The sequence below is a fragment of the Prionailurus bengalensis genome, chromosome D4 (genome assembly GCF_016509475.1).
Source record: "Prionailurus bengalensis isolate Pbe53 chromosome D4, Fcat_Pben_1.1_paternal_pri, whole genome shotgun sequence".
In the NCBI taxonomy this organism is placed as follows: domain Eukaryota; kingdom Metazoa; phylum Chordata; class Mammalia; order Carnivora; family Felidae; genus Prionailurus; species Prionailurus bengalensis.
The window spans coordinates 43,980,196-43,998,585 of NC_057359.1; the positions used below are offsets into that span (position 1 = coordinate 43,980,196).

At 35.5% G+C, this 18,390-nt stretch overlaps 1 protein-coding gene across 4 annotated transcripts in view; it reads left to right on the plus strand.

The window, feature by feature from the left end:
* The window catches only part of DENND4C (DENN domain containing 4C), a 123,215-nt gene that overhangs the window by 70,468 nt on the left and 34,357 nt on the right, over positions 1-18,390 (plus strand). For 2 of the 4 annotated variants that reach the window (XM_043566157.1, XM_043566158.1), the window contains exons 13-20: positions 5,571-5,716; positions 7,079-7,114; positions 7,195-7,325; positions 9,315-9,447; positions 11,861-12,067; positions 16,813-16,941; positions 17,136-17,280; positions 17,545-17,691. In XM_043566157.1, coding sequence (XP_043422092.1) covers positions 5,571-5,716; positions 7,079-7,114; positions 7,195-7,325; positions 9,315-9,447; positions 11,861-12,067; positions 16,813-16,941; positions 17,136-17,280; positions 17,545-17,691 — 1,074 coding nt within the window. The remainder of the gene's footprint in view (positions 1-5,570; positions 5,717-7,078; positions 7,115-7,194; positions 7,326-9,314; positions 9,448-11,860; positions 12,068-16,812; positions 16,942-17,135; positions 17,281-17,544; positions 17,692-18,390) is intronic. The other 2 variants (XM_043566159.1, XM_043566160.1) reach the window with 1 other exon arrangement.

Below are 18,390 nucleotides of genomic sequence, written 5' to 3' on the forward strand. Positions count from 1 at the left end.
CAGTTACTTTAAAAAAAAATCTCTATTTTTCCAGTCATCTTTTGTCTTTTATCATCTCTGCTTCAGGATAACCTCTCAAATATTTAGTCACCACTTACCAAGTCAGACTAGTTATAATGTAGGGATATAAAGAATATTAAAATCTAGCTCTATGGGATAGTAAATGGAAAATAATCTAAAATACTTTTAAAAATAGAACGTGTACTCAAGAGAACAGATTTTACACAATAATTCAGTGAGAATTTCCCAAATATATAAAAAGGGAACATTCTTACAGATGAATATTTTGTAAGACTTCATGGAGGAGGAGCATGACTTAGAAGAATGAGTAGAATTTAGATAAATGGAGATGAGCAGGAAAGGGTTTCTAAAAAACAATATTCATTAAAAGTCAAATTGGAATAAAATTTCTACTTTGCTATTAATTAAGCCTTCCTTTTTTTTTTTAATGTTTATTTTATTTTGAGAGAGTGAGAGCACATGAGAGCAGGGGAGAAGCAGAGAGAGGAGAGAAAATCCCAAGCAGGCTCCACGTTGTCAGCACAGAGCCTGATGTGGGGCTTGAGCCTGATGTGGCGCTTGATCCCATGAATTGCAAAACCATGGCCTGAGCTGAAATCAAGAGTCGGACACTTAACTGACTGAGCCACCCAGACGCTCCTTTATTAAGCCTTTCTGAGGTTCTGTTTTTTCATTAATAAAAATGAAAATGGGGATGATACCTACTTCATGCGTGGTTATGAAGATTAAATGTATGTGAAGCAACTAGTAAAATTACAGTACTCAAGATAACAGCTAGGATCATTGATGGTAATAACAGAATGGAAGAAACCTCAAGAACAAATGTAAAAGGCATGTATATTAGTTTGCCATGGCTGCCATAACCAAGTACCATAGATTGGGTGGTTTAAACAAACAGAAATTTATTTTATCACAATTCTAAGGGCTAAAATTCCAAGATCAGTGTGTTGGCAGGATTGGTTTTCTCTGAGGCCTCTCTCTTTGGCTTGTAAAGATGGCCGTCTTCTCCCTGTGTCTTCACATGGTCTTCCTTTTGGGTGAATCTGTGTCTATATTTCCTCTTCTTATAAGTACATTAGTCATTGGGTTAGAGCCCATGTTTAATTTCTTCATTTTGACTTAATTACTTCTTTAAAGACCCTATTTACAAACACAGTAACATTTAAAAATACTGAGGATTAGGACCTCAACATAAGAATTTGGAGGGGGTACAATATAAGAATTATAGGGTTTAGCCCATAACAGCATATTTGGTACAGTTTGACTAAAGTGAAGACCTTTAGAGGTATTGTGAAGGATAAGGCTAAAAATAAGATTAGAGCTCAGATTATGGATGGTCTTAAATGCCAGTAAGAATATGGAATTTGTAATAGGCAGTAGTGGGCCACTAATTCATTCATGTTCTCCCTCCCTCCCTTCCTCTCTCTCTCTCTATCTCCCTCTCCCTCTCCCTCTCCCTCTCCCTCTCCCTCTCCCTCTCTCCCTCTCTCCCTCTCTCCCTCTCTCCCTCTCTCCCTCCCTGTCTCTTCCTCTCCCTCTCAGTGGGAGGGTGGCCTTACTAATAGAATTTAGAAAGATATTTAGTTAGTGTCTGATGCCTAAGGCTTTTGTTGTCAACAGGATAATATTGAGTGTCGTGAGGGCTATAGCCATTAGACTATAACACAAATACTAATTACATTTTACTAAGTGTGATGTGAAGGAACATATTGGTTATAGTGAGAGTGCTAAGTCAGGGAAAGTTTCCCCGAAGAAGTAACAATTAAGCTTGGGCTTGAAAAATGAACAGGAATTAACTGTGGATTTTAGGTTAACTTTTTATTAGAGATACTTTCTCAACATAGATAAAAATAGAATAATATAATGTACTCTTGTATAGCCATCTTCCAACTTCAGCAGTGGCCACAATCAACATTTTGCCATTTTTATTTCATCCTTTCCCCCTGTCTTTCCAGATTCTAAATAGGACATCATTCTAAATAGGACTCATAAACTTTTAGTTATTCTTTAGAATTTCCTATATTTATATATGCTTTTGGTTGATTGTGTCTGCATGGTGTTATTTAACATGTCTTCCATCATCTGTATTTCCTGTAAACTTGTGGTTGGATTAAGAGATACATTGTCCAATAGAAATGTAATGTGAAGGGCTCCTGGGTGGCTCATTTGGTTAAGCATCCAATTTCGGCTCAGGTCTTGATCTTGCAGTTGGCGCTGTGTGCTGACAGCTCAGAGCCTGGAACCTGTTTGGATTCTGTGTCTCCCTCTCTCTGCCCCTCCCCTGCTCATGCTCTGTCTCTCAAAAATAAATAAATGTTAAAAAAATATATATAATGTGAACCATACATATAATTTTAAATTTCTGTGGTATTTGGGTAGCTCAATTTAATTTTAGCTCAGGTTATAAACCCAAGGTCATGGGATTGAGCCCCAAGCTGAGCTCTGCACTGAGCCTGGAGCCTGCTTAAGATTCTCTCTCTGCCCCTGTACCCTGTTTCCATGCGCTCACTCAAAAAAAAAAAAAAATTGTAGTAGCTATAGTTAAAAAGTAAGTAATAGGGGAAATTAATTTGCATAATATATTTTTGTAACTTAAAATATCCAAAATGGTATTTCAACATATAATTAAATTTTAAAAATTGTAATGATAATATTTTACATTTTCCCCCCTATACCAAGGCTTTGAAGTCAGCATGTGTTTTATGTTTACAGCACATCTCAGTTTGGGTCAATCACATTTCAAGTTCTAAATTGTCACGTGTAGGTAGTGGTTACTGAATTAAACAGTGCTGTTCTAGAGCTCAATTAGATTCAGGTTCAATTTTCTTGACAAGCAATGCCAAAAACACTACTTCCTATTACAACCCACATGCATATCTGGTTGTCCCATTTTTAGTGCTCCTAGGATTGATCAGTGTATATAAATGTTGTCAGCTTCATTAATTCATTATAGTTTTCCCATCAGCCTTTCATGTAATTATTTTAATAGCTTTTGCTGATCGTTGCCTAGATCTGTTAGAAGAAAAAAAAGACTTTTTGTTACTACTTGTCAAGAATAATTTATTTAATTTATTTCTATTTTATTTAAGAATTTCTCAACTAATTAGTATGTCAAGGGGATGGTGTGAGGACCACAGCATGTGGAATGTCCTGAAGCATCAAAGAAAGAAAGAAAGGCTGGAGGGGAAAAGTGGCTCAAAAATCATGCCTGAAAATGGTGGGTGTGAGCCAAATCATGTAGGATCTTTTAGGACCATTGAAGGATTTCAGTCCTTAAGAGTAATTGGAAGCCAGTGAAGGCTATTTAAGTAGGTAATAGGATAAGATTTGCATTTTTAATTTTTTTAAAGGTTTATTGTTGAGAGAGAGAGAGAAGGAGGGAGAGAGTGCACGTGCTCTCAGAGAGAGGGGGAGACAGAGGACCCAAAGCAGGGCTCCATGCTGACAGCAGAGAGCCTGACGCAGGTGTCAAACAGTCCGTGAGATCATGACCTGAACTGAAGTCAGACGTTCAACCTACTGAGCCACCCAGATGCCCCAGATTTGCATTTTTAAAAGATCAGTATTTAATTGTTTTTCCTTTGACTTCTATGCAGAGATTGAATTGGAGACATCCAAAGTATGGATCTGCTAGTTAGTTGGTTATCACATTGCTCCAAGTGATCAGTGGGAGTGACTTGGTTTACTTGAGGGTAGTGTGAATAGAAGAGTGAGGAGTGGGGCGCCTGGGTGGCGCAGCCGGTTAAGCGTCCGACTTCAGCCAGGTCACGATCTCCCGGTCCGTGAGTTCGAGCCCCGCGTCGGGCTCTGGGCTGATGGCTCAGAGCCTGGAGCCTGTTTCCGATTCTGTGTCTCCCTCTCTCTCTGCCCCTCCCCCGTTCAGGCTCTGTCTCTCTCTGTCCCAAAAATAAATAAAACGTTGAAAAAAAAAAAAATTAAAAAAAAAAAAAAGATAGCATTAAAAAAAAAAAAAAGAAGAGTGAGGAGTGATTTTTTTTGGGGGGGGGTGGAGGTAGATTGAATAGAACTTGGTGATTGAATATAGGATGTAAGATAGAGGGAGGTGTCAAGAGCAACTTTGAGATTTTTGTCTTTGTCAACCAAGTAGATGGATGGTCGTGCCTTTTATTGAGAAGGGAAATAGCAGAAAGAGGAAGGATCTATTTGTTAAGGAAACTTTGTTTTAAAGTGAGAGAGCCTTGAGTATGCTGACATAGCTAATACAGAGGGGAAATTGTCCTGAGAACACTGAAGGACTGGAACCCCAGGCTCATATGGTGGGTTTGGCCTTAGGTAAGAGAGACATATTCATTGTAAAAAAAAAGAGGGGGGGGAGTAAATGGTAGCTGCAGAAAGTCATAGATTTTGTAGTGAGATAATAACAGTAATTCTCTTAATGATTTTCATTTTCTCTGTGATATAAGGTATATATAAGGTATGGTGGAGGAGGGAACATGATAGGAGAGAATTAAAAAAATGGAAATAGTTGTAGAAAACATGGGTAAAGGGAAATTAAGTTGATTCCAGAAATTTAGAAGGGTTGGTAGTCACCGATGAAAGTATAAGTGGTTCTGATCAGCCTAGTTGTAGAATTCCCCCCTCCTCCTTTTAATTTGTGCTCAGTTACATTGTTGTAGATCCAGAGAAAGCAGGCAATTCATTCCTCCAGGGCTAAGTGATACTAGATGAGTTTAACAAAAAAGACAAAAGGACAACAGAATTGAGAGTGTTGATAAGAAAGTAATTGAAATGGTAGACATGGAATCAATGTTGAGTAAGGAGAGAAGTGAAGACAGGAGGGTATAGGTAGAATGGAAAAGGATATGAATGATTGTAGACTTGAACAGCCTTTCCTCCTGCCCCCCATGCTTGTTAGGAGTACTTAAATAAGGAAATCAGACAACGGTAATGGGCAGAGAGTAATATATATGTGTAAATTAGATTTGGGAGTCAGCTGTTTTGAATGTTAGCAAGAAAAGTCCCAGGAGTGCGTGACTGTGTGGAAGTTGGTGACTGAGGGGTATAGAACATAGATCATTGAAAGTTAAGGCATTAAGAACTCATTAAAGTGTTGGATGGTTTGCACTTATGGATGTTGAAGAATGATCATGGTAGGAGCTAGAGAAGAGAAGACTTGGAATTAGGTGCCCTAGTCCTCAGTGAATGAAAGAGAGTGTCCCTGAAGTCAGTAGATGACTATACTGTCACTGAGCAGAAATGTTTACAGGCTGTTACAGGAGTTGTCTGGTGGCATTGCAGAGGAAGGACATTTGACCTTTGTCACTCAAGACTATGCAGAGTATGAGAGAAATTTCTATTTGAGAGCTGTAGGGCTAAAGATTCCTTATAGCAGATTCAGATTCAGTGAAAAGATTAATGATACTTAAGTGTTTTATGGTTGAATTAGGCAGAAAGAGCTACAGTTACTAGAATATGGTTACTAAAAGCTTCTATAAACATGGATATATGTACAAGTTTAAAATAATATTTTGTGTGACATCTAGTTCCACTTTAAGTTTTGAATTTAATTGTGGCTTTGATTTTTTCAGGATTTTTAAAAAGTCGAGATCGTGCCTATACAAAATTCTACACCAATTTATCCAAAACACAGATTTTTATTCGTTTCATTGAAGAGTGTAGTTTTGTAAGTGATAAAGATACTGGATTGGCATTTTTTGATGACTGCATAGAAAAGGTAAAAGTTTTTCCTGTATATAAGTGTTAAAAAGAAAAACAGTTTGGATGCCTGTATAATCATCATTATTATTATTGGCTCAAATGATCTGAGGGAGATATTCTAGAGGTGTGTGTGTGTGTGTGTGCATGCGCACATGTGCAATTGTGTGCAGGTGTCCAATTCTAGGCTTAATATTAAGAATAATTTTCCTTTGTGATATTTAGTTTCCACCAGACATAGCTAATTCTTCTTGAATCTCACTTTGGTTTTATAACTAGTAAGTACTAAGAACATTTCGCTGAACCTCCTAAATCTTACATTTTTATTTATCTAAGTAAGATATAAGATTTAGTAGTTCATTAAGAAAGTTTAGGGTAATGTAAGTCTTGTGTTTTTTTTGTTTTAATAAAGTTGTTGCAGATTCTTTTGCTAAATATATGTTTTTTGTTTTAAGGAAGCATATTTGAAATATGTTAAATATCAAAGTTTTACTTACCCATCCTAAGGAGATTCAAGTTGATTCTTCACAGTGATGACTCCCATTTTTTTCCTCTCATTTTTAACCAGATTTTTGTTTTTGCTAAGTGGATCTTGGGGCTGATTTTATATGTAAACCGTATATCATGAAAAAATTTGAGAATGTATCTAAAAAAAGGTAGAGTAATATATATTACACTTTTTGTAGTCTCCTTAGAGGACTTGAATGTTTTTTTTCCCATTCTATCAATGTGATCTGAAACTCTGGGGATAAGATTAAAACTATTCAATGTTTTTGTTTACGTGTAGAATGGGTAGTCTAACATCATCAAGTTAGAGGGAAGCTTAGATTTTATCAATCTCTAATGCAGGGATTTTAATAACAATGAAATTTTTGATTTGAGAAGCCACATTCCCCCTGTGATTGGCCTTTTTTTGCTTGTGAATAAGGATTTATGAAAAAAACTATTCAAAATAAATTGTTTCTATCCTAATAGAAAAATATCATATGTTAACCTGATAGTATAGGGCCCCCTAAATATATTGTGAAGTGTCTTCTGTCTGTCCAGTATTTTTTTAAAAAAATCTTTTAACATTTATTTTTGAGGGAGAGAGAGAGAGGTAGAGCACAAGTAGGGGAGGGGCAGAGAGAGAGAGGGAGACACAGAATCTGAAGCAGGCTCCAGGCTTTGAGCTGTCAGCACAGAGCCTGACGCAGGACTTGAACTCACGAACTGTGAGATCATGACCTGAGCTGAAGACGGACGTTTAGCTGACTGAGCCATCCAGGTGCCCCTATCTGTCCAGTATTAAAAAAGAAGTTTTTTTATTTAAGAATTTAAGACCATTTCTAATATATTCCCAGTAAACATTTTCACCAAGAATTCTTTTCTTCTTTTGTAGTTGTTTCCTGATAAAGGCACAGAGAAAACAGATAAGGTATATTTTCTTGAGTTTTAAAATTTCAGAACTAGATATTGCTTGAATGCAGATTAATCGGAGAAAATAATTATTTTCAGGTTGATTTTGATTTAGCTGAAGATACCAAATTGATAGAGCTAGATGATTCACAGAAAAGTGAGCACACTGTATTCATAATGCCACCAGAGCCACCTCCTGATGATGGAAAGGATCTGTCACCAAAGTACAGGTAGCAAGAATTTTTTTAATGCTCTTTGTGTTCAGTTTTAATAATATATTTTGATCTTTTGTGACTGTTAGTAGATATGTATATTAGTCATTTGTGACAGTCATTTTCAAAAAATAATTTATTCAGTGAACTTAACGATATGAATATTACATGAAGATGTTATGAGGTATTGTAATTTAAGAATTGGACAGACTTTTTCGAAGGGAAGCCAAATGTGTCTTCAAAAATTTCATTTCTGGAGAAGAATAAATTTACTTTTGTGAGGTTTCTCCTATGTTTGGGGTTTTTTTTTTTTTTTTATCAATGTAAAGACTGAAATTCTTATGCATTAGTAAGACACAGAGAAAACTTAAAAGTAGAGGGCCAGGAATCATTATTTATTAAAACAGGTGATGGGGATTAAAGACTGCACTTGTCGTGATGAGCACTGGATGATATATGGCAGTGTTAAATCATTATATTATATGCCTGAAACTGATATAACCCTGTATTAACTACAAAAAACAAAAACAAAACAAAAAACAACTTGAAGAATAGGATTTGGATGGGAACCTTTTAAGAAATTAAAATATATTTGTTATTTGTTGTTATAATTATGATAATACACAGTTTAAAAAACTTAGAATTATCAAACCAAAAAAGAAAGCTAGCATATCATTTAAGCACCATGCTTAATGTCTATTAACAACTGTATGTATATCTTTCCTGTTTTTGTGCATAAATTTGCATTTACTATATTAAAACAAATATGAGTTCATATTGTACATATTCTTTGTAACTTGTGTCTGCCTTTAGTGGTCTGGACATTTTTCCATGCTAACAAATATTTTTGTGCCATATCATTTTGAATGACCATATTGCATGCATTTATTGTGATTTGTTTAGTCTCTTGTGGATTTTTTTTTCCTGGTTCTTTATCTATATCCTTGTGTATATACATAGTTTTTTCCTTAGGCTGCATTCCTAAAAGAATATCTGAGGCAAACGGAGTATAAAATAATTGTCTTCCAAGAATATGGAATTAATATCTTACCAGGACTGCATAAGAATGAAGAGTACATATCTGGAATTTAGTGGCTTAATGAAGAAGTACTATTTTGGTTGCATGTTAATTATAGAATTTTTTTTCCTTTGTTTTAATCACTATACATTGGAATCCATGTATTGACAAACAAGGTGAATCAAATAGGGAAGGGCAATATCTCCCAGAAGAAAATTGGCCAAAGGCAATAGGTAGGCAATTTCCAAGAAGAAATCCCAATAATCAATGTGAAAATATATTAAGCTTCTCTAGTATTGAAAGAAATGCAAACCAAAATGGTGAGTAGAAGCATTTTTAACCTGTCAGATTGAGAATAGGTTGTGCTACTATTTAAAGTGTAAGACTGTATGGAACTATAACCTTTCTTGAAATAATTTGATAGTGACTATAATAATTTTAATTTTATTGATAAACATTGACCATAGCAAAAATACAAAGGTATAAATACAGAAATATTAATTGCAAAAATTCAGAAATAACCTAAAAATGTCCAACAATGAAGAATGGTGGAATTCTGGTATGTCCCTAGAATAAAAATCTTACGGATTTTTTTCTCGTAAATACCCATGCCAAGATACTTTTATGAAGGAAAACAAAATTGCCAGGTATACTAAATGTTACTTTTAATAGGAATTATAATTAAACACATGGATTCTGTTGAAAGTTATTAACCTCTGTCAAGTAAGAGATCAGGGTTTTCTGTTGTCTAGGGATTGGCTGAAAATAATGAATAGGGTGGGGAGGAGGCCAAAGTTTCCATGTAGGTAGTCTGTGTATCTTATTATTACATCCTATATTTTTGAAAAATAATTATTTTTCTATCTCTGAATTGTGGTGAATAATATTGGGTACTATTTAAGATTTAGAAATACTCACCTAAATTCTGGAATAATGTGAAGAATTAATGTATTTTATATCAGCAGCTCTATTTTTGCTTTTTATTTTAGTTACAAATACTTTCCAAGACTGGACCTTAAGCTTTTTGACAGACCACAGGAGTTGAAATTTTGTTTTAGTAGACACCCTACTGGGAATAGCATTACAAACAGTCCAGCTCTCATGGCTAAGAGAACTAAACAGGTCAGATATTCTTTATCTAATACATGTTAATTTAAAATGTAAAATATGTATATGTGATATGCAGCTCATAGTTTAAAATGATCACACATGGCAAACATTTGAAGACCCACTATGATTGTTAATGAAGTCAACTAGATGTTTTGCAACCCTACTTCTATTGTGGCTGAGGTTTTTGAGTGCTTATATTTATGCTTTAAGAGAATCCTTGGGAACCAAATATACTTTTTAAAAAACAACTTTATTGAGATATAATTCACATACCACACAATTCACCCATTTAGAGTATGCTCAGTGGCTTTTACTGTGCTCACAGGGTTGAGCAACCACCACCACAGTCAATTCTAGAACATTTTCATCGCCCCAAAAAGAAAGCCTGTGCCCCTTACCTGTTAACCCTCCCATCCATTCCCCGCAGCCCTAGGCAACCACTGATCTATTTTCTGTGCCTATAGTCTTGCCTATTCTGGGCATTTCATATAAATGGAATTATACAATATGTAGTCTTTTGTTTCTAGCTTCTTTCACACAGTGTAATGTTTTTAAGGCTCATCCACTTTGCAGCATGTGCTAGTACTTCATTTATTTTTATTGCTGAATATTCCATTGTATGGATATGTAGCACATTTTATTTATTCATTCTTGTACATGTGAGTGGTTCCTATTTATGGCTGTTATGCATAGTGTTGCTGTGAACATTTGTGTGTGTTTGTGAGGATATGTGTTTTCATTTCTCTTGGGTAAATGCCTAGAAGTAGAATTGCTGTGTCATATGGTAACTCTATGTATATAACCTTACTGTCGGACTGTTTTCCAAAATGGATATACCATTTTAAATTCCTCCCAGCAGTGTATATGGGTTCCAGTTGTGCCACATCCTTGTCAATTCTTGTTATTATCTGTCTTTTCTTTATAGCCATCCTAGTGTGTGAAGTGGTATCTCGGTGTAATTTCAACTTTCAGATCCCTTGTGGTTAATGTAAATATACTCTATGCCAAGTACTACATTTAAAGGGAGTGAAAGGGAGCTAATTTAGAGCAAGCTAGACATCTTGCTTTAATACCATATCTGATTTAGGTGGAAAGAGTCATTCTGTGATTAGGTGTGAGTTAAAATGAAACATCTATTGACGTTGTGGTCTACAAAACATGGAAAACTTGAGAATGAAGTTTTTAGTTCAGGTTTTACCAATTCATATACAGCCCCCCAAATCCTAGAGGTAACCTGAGGTGTTCCTTAATATCATACAATACACATTTCTCTCAATGTCTGAAGGGAAGTTGTTGTTGTTGTTGTTGTTGTTGTTGTTGTTGTTGTTTGCTTTTATCAGCTTAATAAAAGCCAGTTTTTAAAATGGGAGCATTTGGTTACTAAATCTTTAAATCTCATTTTCACCAGAATTTTTGTCCCCAAGGCTAGCTGGAAAAGAAAGACCTTCCTATTGTAGAAAAACAAGGGACTTTATTTTTAAATATATCTTCAAGCCTAATAGAAATAGAGCTTATAAAAAAATTAATGCACCAGGCATTTTTATTTAGAACAAACCACAGGAGAGGGGTTTTTAGTGCAAGGCACACAGTGGTCGTCTGATATACCTGGAAGGCTCTGTAGTTTCTGGGAGTATATAGTTAGATTAAAGCTCAGCAGGTGGTTTTGATGCCTACTCTTTTCCATCTAAATCAGAATGAAAATCAGAAGTAAGAAAACATCACTATCAGACTGTTGGGTAGGAAGGTCTGTGATCTTGTCAGAGTATGTTGCCTGCAATGGCATATGTCTTTTTAAGGAATCAGTCAATGAAAGAATTAAAGACTGTGGTGAGGGAGGGTAGAAGGAAATGTTGGTAGGAAATAGACTGAGTTATTTGTCAAACATTTTAGTTGGGAGAAAGGTAGAAAGACTGTCACTTTTTAAGAATGCCATTGATGAACCTACAAGCTCTGAATGGTTAAATCTCTTTCATTAAACATAGGAGTGCCTTCTATGTGAAGGGCAACTAACTAGCCATTATATTATAAAAATATGAATGATCCCTGATTTTAAGGGATTTCTAGTCTATTAGGAAAGTCTTGCTTGCCAGCAAATAGTTACTATGAAATATAAAGTGCTTCTATAGACGAATGTTGAGGAACCATGTTGTACTAAGTAGGAAGCTACTCATGAAAGTAAAACGGTGAAATGCTTGATTTTAGAGTCCAGTTTTACATTACATTCTTCTCTTCTCACTTTTCTCCCCACCCTAATGGATTTTAATAAATATCATACTGGGTTTTCTTGTAAGCTTTTTTGGTAAGTAATCCCTACTCCCAAGATGGGGCTCAAACCCATGACCCAGAGATCAGGAGTCGCATGCCCTACCGACTGAGCCAGCCAGGTGCCCCAAATACCATAATGTTTTATTTATTCTCTTTCTAGGAGATAAAAACGGCTCATAAATTGGCGAAGAGATGTTACACAAATCCACCACAATGGGCCAAGTGTCTCTTCAGTCATTGTTACAGCTTATGGTTTATTTGTCTCCCAGCCTACGTTAGAGTTTCTCATCCTAAGGTCAGAGCACTTCAGCAGGCATATGATGTACTTATTAAGATGAGGAAAACAGATGTGGATCCACTAGATGAGGCAAGTATAATAAACTGGGTCATGATTACTAAGACATATTTTTGTATATTTAAGAAAACTAGGTCTTGGCCACTTTAAAGTGCTCTCAAGTATTTTCATTAAGCAACAAAGGTAAAATTATTTGTTTCATAGAGCTAGTACTTATTATTTATTTTTAAGTACATTTGTTTAAAAATTATTGGTTTGGAATGAAGCAGAGACTGCCTTAGTTAAGTCAGGTTGGTTGCACCTTATAAATAGAAATTAATATTGACTTCATTTTATTCTTAGTATAACTTTATTAGAAAGTAAATACAAAATAGACTTTTAGTAAGTGGCTGTCCACTTAGGCTCTATGTCCTAGGATGAGTTATATAACCTGTTGTTTCACATTATGTATCTGAAAATGTGGCACTGTTGACATTTTGGTCCACATGATTATTTATTGTGGGCCTGTTGTGTGCATTGCAGGATGTTTACCAGCATCCCTGGCCTCTGCATACTGGTTACCAGTAGCACCCTCCCTTCTCCTATGTGGCAATCAGAATGTCTGCAGACATTGCCAGATGTTCCCTGGAGGTCTAAATTGCCCCACTGATGTAGACCATTATAGTTGGTACCATCTTTATAAGGTTAAGTTGAGGGCTAAATCAATTAATGGACAGATTGTGCCTAGAATAGTGCCTGGCTTATAGTCTAAGCACTGAGTGAATGATATGCTAAAGGTTTTATAGACACCATCTCTCTAAAGCTTCAGAGCCATCCTAAGAGATAGGTCGTGATATTATCCAGTTAATGGTTGAAGAAACTAAATCACTTATTTAGCCTTTTTCTTTGCTGTTTTTCCCTCTAAAAATAACATTTGGTGTTAAAATAACTGTAAATGATATTTAGAACCAGATTAGGATTTAAAGCAAAGTTGAAATAAAAATTCAGAGTAATGGGTATCTGAGGGGAAAGAGCACAGGGGGATAGAAGAGAAATGGGATTGAAGAGAAGGTGCATCATAGGCTTTAGCAATAATTCTATAGCTTTTCTTCTTAAAAACAAAAAAGATCTTAAATGAATATAGCATGTATAATATGAAGATTTGATAATGCTTGTGGGTACACTAAAACTCATTTTTCTCTATCAAGTGTATGTTATAAAACCTTTTAAAATAAAAATTATAAAACAAATAATAAAGTATCCATTCTCACGTTTGGTTACATTTTCTTTGATCTGTTAATAAAACTTTGGAAATTAAAAGTGCTTGATCAGAGTGTTTCGTACTTTATGCACTTTAGTGTTTTAAAAAATTTGTTCTAATAGAGTTTTCTATCTAAAATGTGTTTTAAGATGTGTTTTAACTTGTGAAAGACCAAATATTTTTAAAGTGTTTTAAAGTATGCTCTCTGAATTGTTACTGCACTCTAAATTCAAAGTACAGTACTTGATAAATTACAAGTTCATAACATATATCATAAATTGCCTGAAAAGTATTTTCCTCTATAGGTATTAAAGTTCACTGGTAGTCTTTGGTACAAATAATTATCTTCTCTTGTTTTCTGACATGCAACAATTAAGACTAGTAGACTAAAAATTTTTTTCAGATGATTTCCCTAATAAACACTGTGGTAAGAAGTTTAAAATTTGGAGCTTAATTTGTTGTATTCCTACTTCTAACAAGTTACATTGACAGTTTTTTTTTAGTGCCCTGAAGTCATTACCTCTCCACAACTAGAAGAAAGAAATGTTTATTTTAAAACTTAAGAATATATATTTACTAGGTATATTTCATACATTTTATCTGTTTATTGATCATACATGGAATAGCATATTTGAAGTTTTCACAGTATTGTCACATGCATTTTTTCCTTTGGTATTCCCAGCAACTCTGTGAGGCAATTTATATATTAGCTACATTTTATAAAGAGAGTAATTTGAAACTTAAATGAAATGACAAACTTATACATAAGACTGCCCAGTTAAGTAGTTTTGAGTTTTAGGTCTATTTCATTAGAAACCACTGTCTCATTCATATACTTCATGTTTTAATTTGATGGCTTTGTGTGCTACATGTTATGTTTGGATTTTAAAATAAAACTCTTAGAAGATCAAGAAATAGCACATTCCACATAGACGAAATTACAGTGTGTAATGCATTTTGCTTTTAATACTATTTACAGAATAAAAAAATTTTTTTAAATGTTTCCTTATTTTTGAGAGAGAGAGAGAGAGAGAGAGAGAGACGGAGCAGAATCTGAAGCGGGCTCCAGGCTCCAAGCTGTCAGCACAGAGTCCGATGCGGGGCTCAAACTCACAAGCTGTGAGATCATGACCTAAGCTGAAGTCAGGGGAGTGACAGAGAGAGTAATTCAAATATAGGCAGGATCCCATATGTTACAGACTTTATACAGAGCATCTCAGCTTCAGATTCAAGTTGTACTAAAATGTCTTAAAATCCTATCAATTCTTAAGATTCTGTGAGCCATAAAGTGGCTCTGCACTGCCAGCCAGTGCAGGCTCTGCACTGCCAGCACAGAGCCCGAGGTGGGACCTGAACCCACAAACTGCGAGATCATGACCTGAGCTGAAGTCAAGAGTCAGACACTTAACTGACTGAACCACCCAGGCATCCCTAGAATTTTTAATGAAAATGAAATATTTGTGTCAAACATATTCCTACACTGTCTTATCAGTCTGTTCACCCGATATTGTAGTACATTGCTGAGTAACAAACCCTCCCAGAACTTAGTGGCTTAAAACAGTGATTTCATTAATTATTATTTATTTATTTATTTGTTTGTTTGTTTATTTTTGCTGAGAATCCAGAAAGGATTCTGGGTGATTTTTCAATGCTCCTCATCGCATTAACTGGGATCACTTGATAATAGTTGCTAGTTGATCTGGTCTGGAGGGACCAAGACAGCTGAACTCAGATACCAGCCAGGTGCCTTGGCAAGAGTGATTGTGACGCTGGGCTCAGATGGACCCCTCTCCCTCTCTGTAGGCTCAGGACCTCCCTCTGTGGTACTTGGGCTTTTTCCATGATAGCTTAGAGCTGGAAGAGCATTTGTTTCAAGAGAGAGGAAGTGGAAACTGGCAATTTCTTAAGATTTAAGCCAGGAAACTAGTACAGTGTCCCTTTAGTCATATTCTATTGGTCATGTAGTCTCAGAAGCTCTTCTCTCTCAGTTCAAGGGTAGGGACATAGACCTCTCGGTGGGAGGAGTAGCAAAGAGTGTGTGGTTATCTTTTATCTATTACAGGTATTGAAAAGATATGTTACAGGCAACAACATACTGCATTGGAAAAATTGTGTCTCTGTATTATTACTGTTTCTTTAGTTTGGTCCCTGGCTCTTATCTCTTATGCAGGCAAAACTGGAAGGTTGGGGAATACTTTCCAGACTTCAGAATAAATTCATTGTCTAGAATGGTTGTAGAAAACCAATTTGACATAGAAAGTGACTTACTACTTTATGGCTCACAGAATCTTAAGAATTGATAGGATTTTAAGACATTTTAGTACAACTTGAATCTGAAGCTGAGATGCTCTGTATAAAGTCTGTAACATATGGGATCCTGCCTATACTTGAATTTAGTCTAATTATTAGGAAATATGTATGTGTTTTGTTGAGCTCAGTTCCACCTCCTTATTTTTTTTTTTTTTTGAAATTATACAAATGGTTTACTCCTTCCCTGTGGCTTTTTTGGAAAAATTTCAAACTGTTTACTCTTCAGATATTTGAAGAACCCTCTTGTACCCCATTCTTTTTCCTCCCTTCACACATCTTACCTACTTCCTTCAGTTGTCCTTGATTCCCAGTTCCCTAACACTTCTTTAACCTAGTCTAACAGTTCCTGACCTCCTTCTGCTTCTAAATTATACTCTCCATTTTTAGCTTCAAGTATTCATCTTTCTGATCCTTGCCTTTTCATGTCTATTTCATTTGTTCTGTTCTCTTAACTAAAATATCCTTTCTGAAATCGTTTTACTTTCCCCTCTAGTTGAGAGAGCAACTTGGCTTTATGGTACTCGTAGTTGTTTACCAACTCTGTCCTAAAGTACCAAGAAGAGTATCTTCTGTATATATAGTTCCTTATTCTCAGACTAAGCTGTAACATAGTTTGTGGCTGCGCTGTCACTGTTCCTGTAAACTGGCTCACCTCTTTGCCAGGAACCTTTGAGATCCCCGTTTCATTTTTCATGGTTTCTCTTGTAGTCTTCTAATATGTGAGATTCTAACTTTTAGGAATTTCCAATTCACTGGTCCTCTTGTGATCAGAACAAGCCCTCCTCAGTAAACACACATTCTCAGAAAAGCCTTTGCTAATCAGATTACAGTGTCTTAAAGTTTCTTCTCTTACTTTTCCAAGACATGGGTTTACAGATCTTTTGTTGTTGTTGTTATGTAGGCATTCTGGGGGTGTTGTCTTTAACTCCTTTAGCACAGAATATAAAGCATGATTTGTGAGAGAGTTATTTTAATCATATTAGATTTTTAAAATGCATTCCTTCTCAAATTATGGGGACTAGTAGTCATTCTCTTTGCGTAAACTTCGTTACTGAAACGATCTTCTAGATCTTATGTGAAATAGTTAATAACACTGGTACTTTCATTAATGAGTAGGCTTCAGAAACAATTTACTGAGACTCATAAAAAAGGGTAAAGTAGTGCTTAATGACTCTGATAAGAAGAATTGAGTAATTTAAAAATCTTCTGCAAGTCATAGATAGACTGATATGCCAACTACTAATGCTTTGATGTTATTTTCTGTTAGGTGTGCTATCGAGTAGTAATGCAGCTTTGTGGACTTTGGGCTCATCCTGTTTTAGCAGTGAGAGTCTTATTTGAAATGAAAACTGCTAAGATAAAGCCAAATGCTATTACTTACGGTTATTATAATAAGGTAAGTAGGACTGACATTAGACAACATACGCTGCTTAATTAAGACTGATACATTTTTGTACCTTTTATTATTCATGAAATTTCTTTTATAGAGGTTTGGGCTATAGTTATTTATGTATATATTATATATGTATGTATCTGTTTAATAAATCAAGTGTTCCTAATAATTATTTTTAACCTTTGTTTTACCTTTAGGTAGTTTTGGAGAGCCCGTGGCCTAGCAGTACCCGCAGTGGTATCTTCTTATGGACGAAGGTACGGAATGTGGTACGTGGCTTGGCACAATTTAGGCAGCCGCTTAAAAAGACTGTGCAAAAGTCACAGGTCTCCTCAATATCAGGTAATACGTGTGATTGGAAAGATACTCTCTTGCTGAACCATAAGCTTTATAGGCATGTGAGTTTTTAAGAGTATGAAGTAGGAAACGTAAATGAAATTCTGGTTGATATTTTCACATGCAACTAAAGGTAGAGGTTACATTATTATTTCCCCCCCACAAATTTAGAAAGTGTTCTGCAACTGTAAATGAATGTGGGGCATTCATGTTTAGTTTCAGAGATTATCAGTGCATGAGTTATTGAACTGCTATTGTCCTTATCTTTAGCTCCTCAGAATGCGACAGGTGGAAGTGATGGGGACACGGTGAGCCACGGTAGCGTGGATAGTTCTAATGATGCTAACAATGGGGAGCACACAGTCTTCGTCAGAGATTTAATCAGGCTTGATTCCACTGATAATCACTTTAGCACAGGTACTAAAATCTGGATTTTACTAACCCTTCACTTACTCTCTTGTTAAGTCTTTCCCTTTTTAAAAAGCTTTTCCCTCCTTTCTTGAGTTTGTGCAGTATGAGTACTTTAAAAATACTCTAGAAATAAGGGAAGAAATTAGTCCTCTGATTGCAGATCGGTTCTTTTTATTTCCTCTAGTATAGCATTCTCTTCGAAGTGCTGTGCAGAAGGCTCTAGCACAGTGCTGCTTTGTATTTCTTCATCCTTGATTTGGGAAAGTATATGCTGTAACTGTAGAAATTGTGAACTGAGGGACTTGAATGTTAGGTGACACAACTTGCAGATACTTTTTTTCATTACGTGGAAAGTATTTATTGAGAATTTGAAATTATACATAGTAAATAGGGAAGAAAATAAGTCATACCATGAGAAAAAGTATTCTCTTTGCATAGTCATTATTTTAAATGACAATTTTTAAAATCTGAGAAATATCTGAAGCTACTTTTACAAACAAAGCCATGGGCATAACCTCTGTCCTCTGAAGCTGGAAATAAGCGCAATTCAAGTAGCACATTGAGCAAATATATGTGTGTTGCACATCCTTCTTTTTGTGTTGTTTTTCTTTTTTGTTGTTGTTGTTATTGTTAATATCTCAAGCTTTTCTTTAAAATGAATCCTAAGTCTAATTCCTGTGCTTCATCTGATGAACTTGTCTCAAT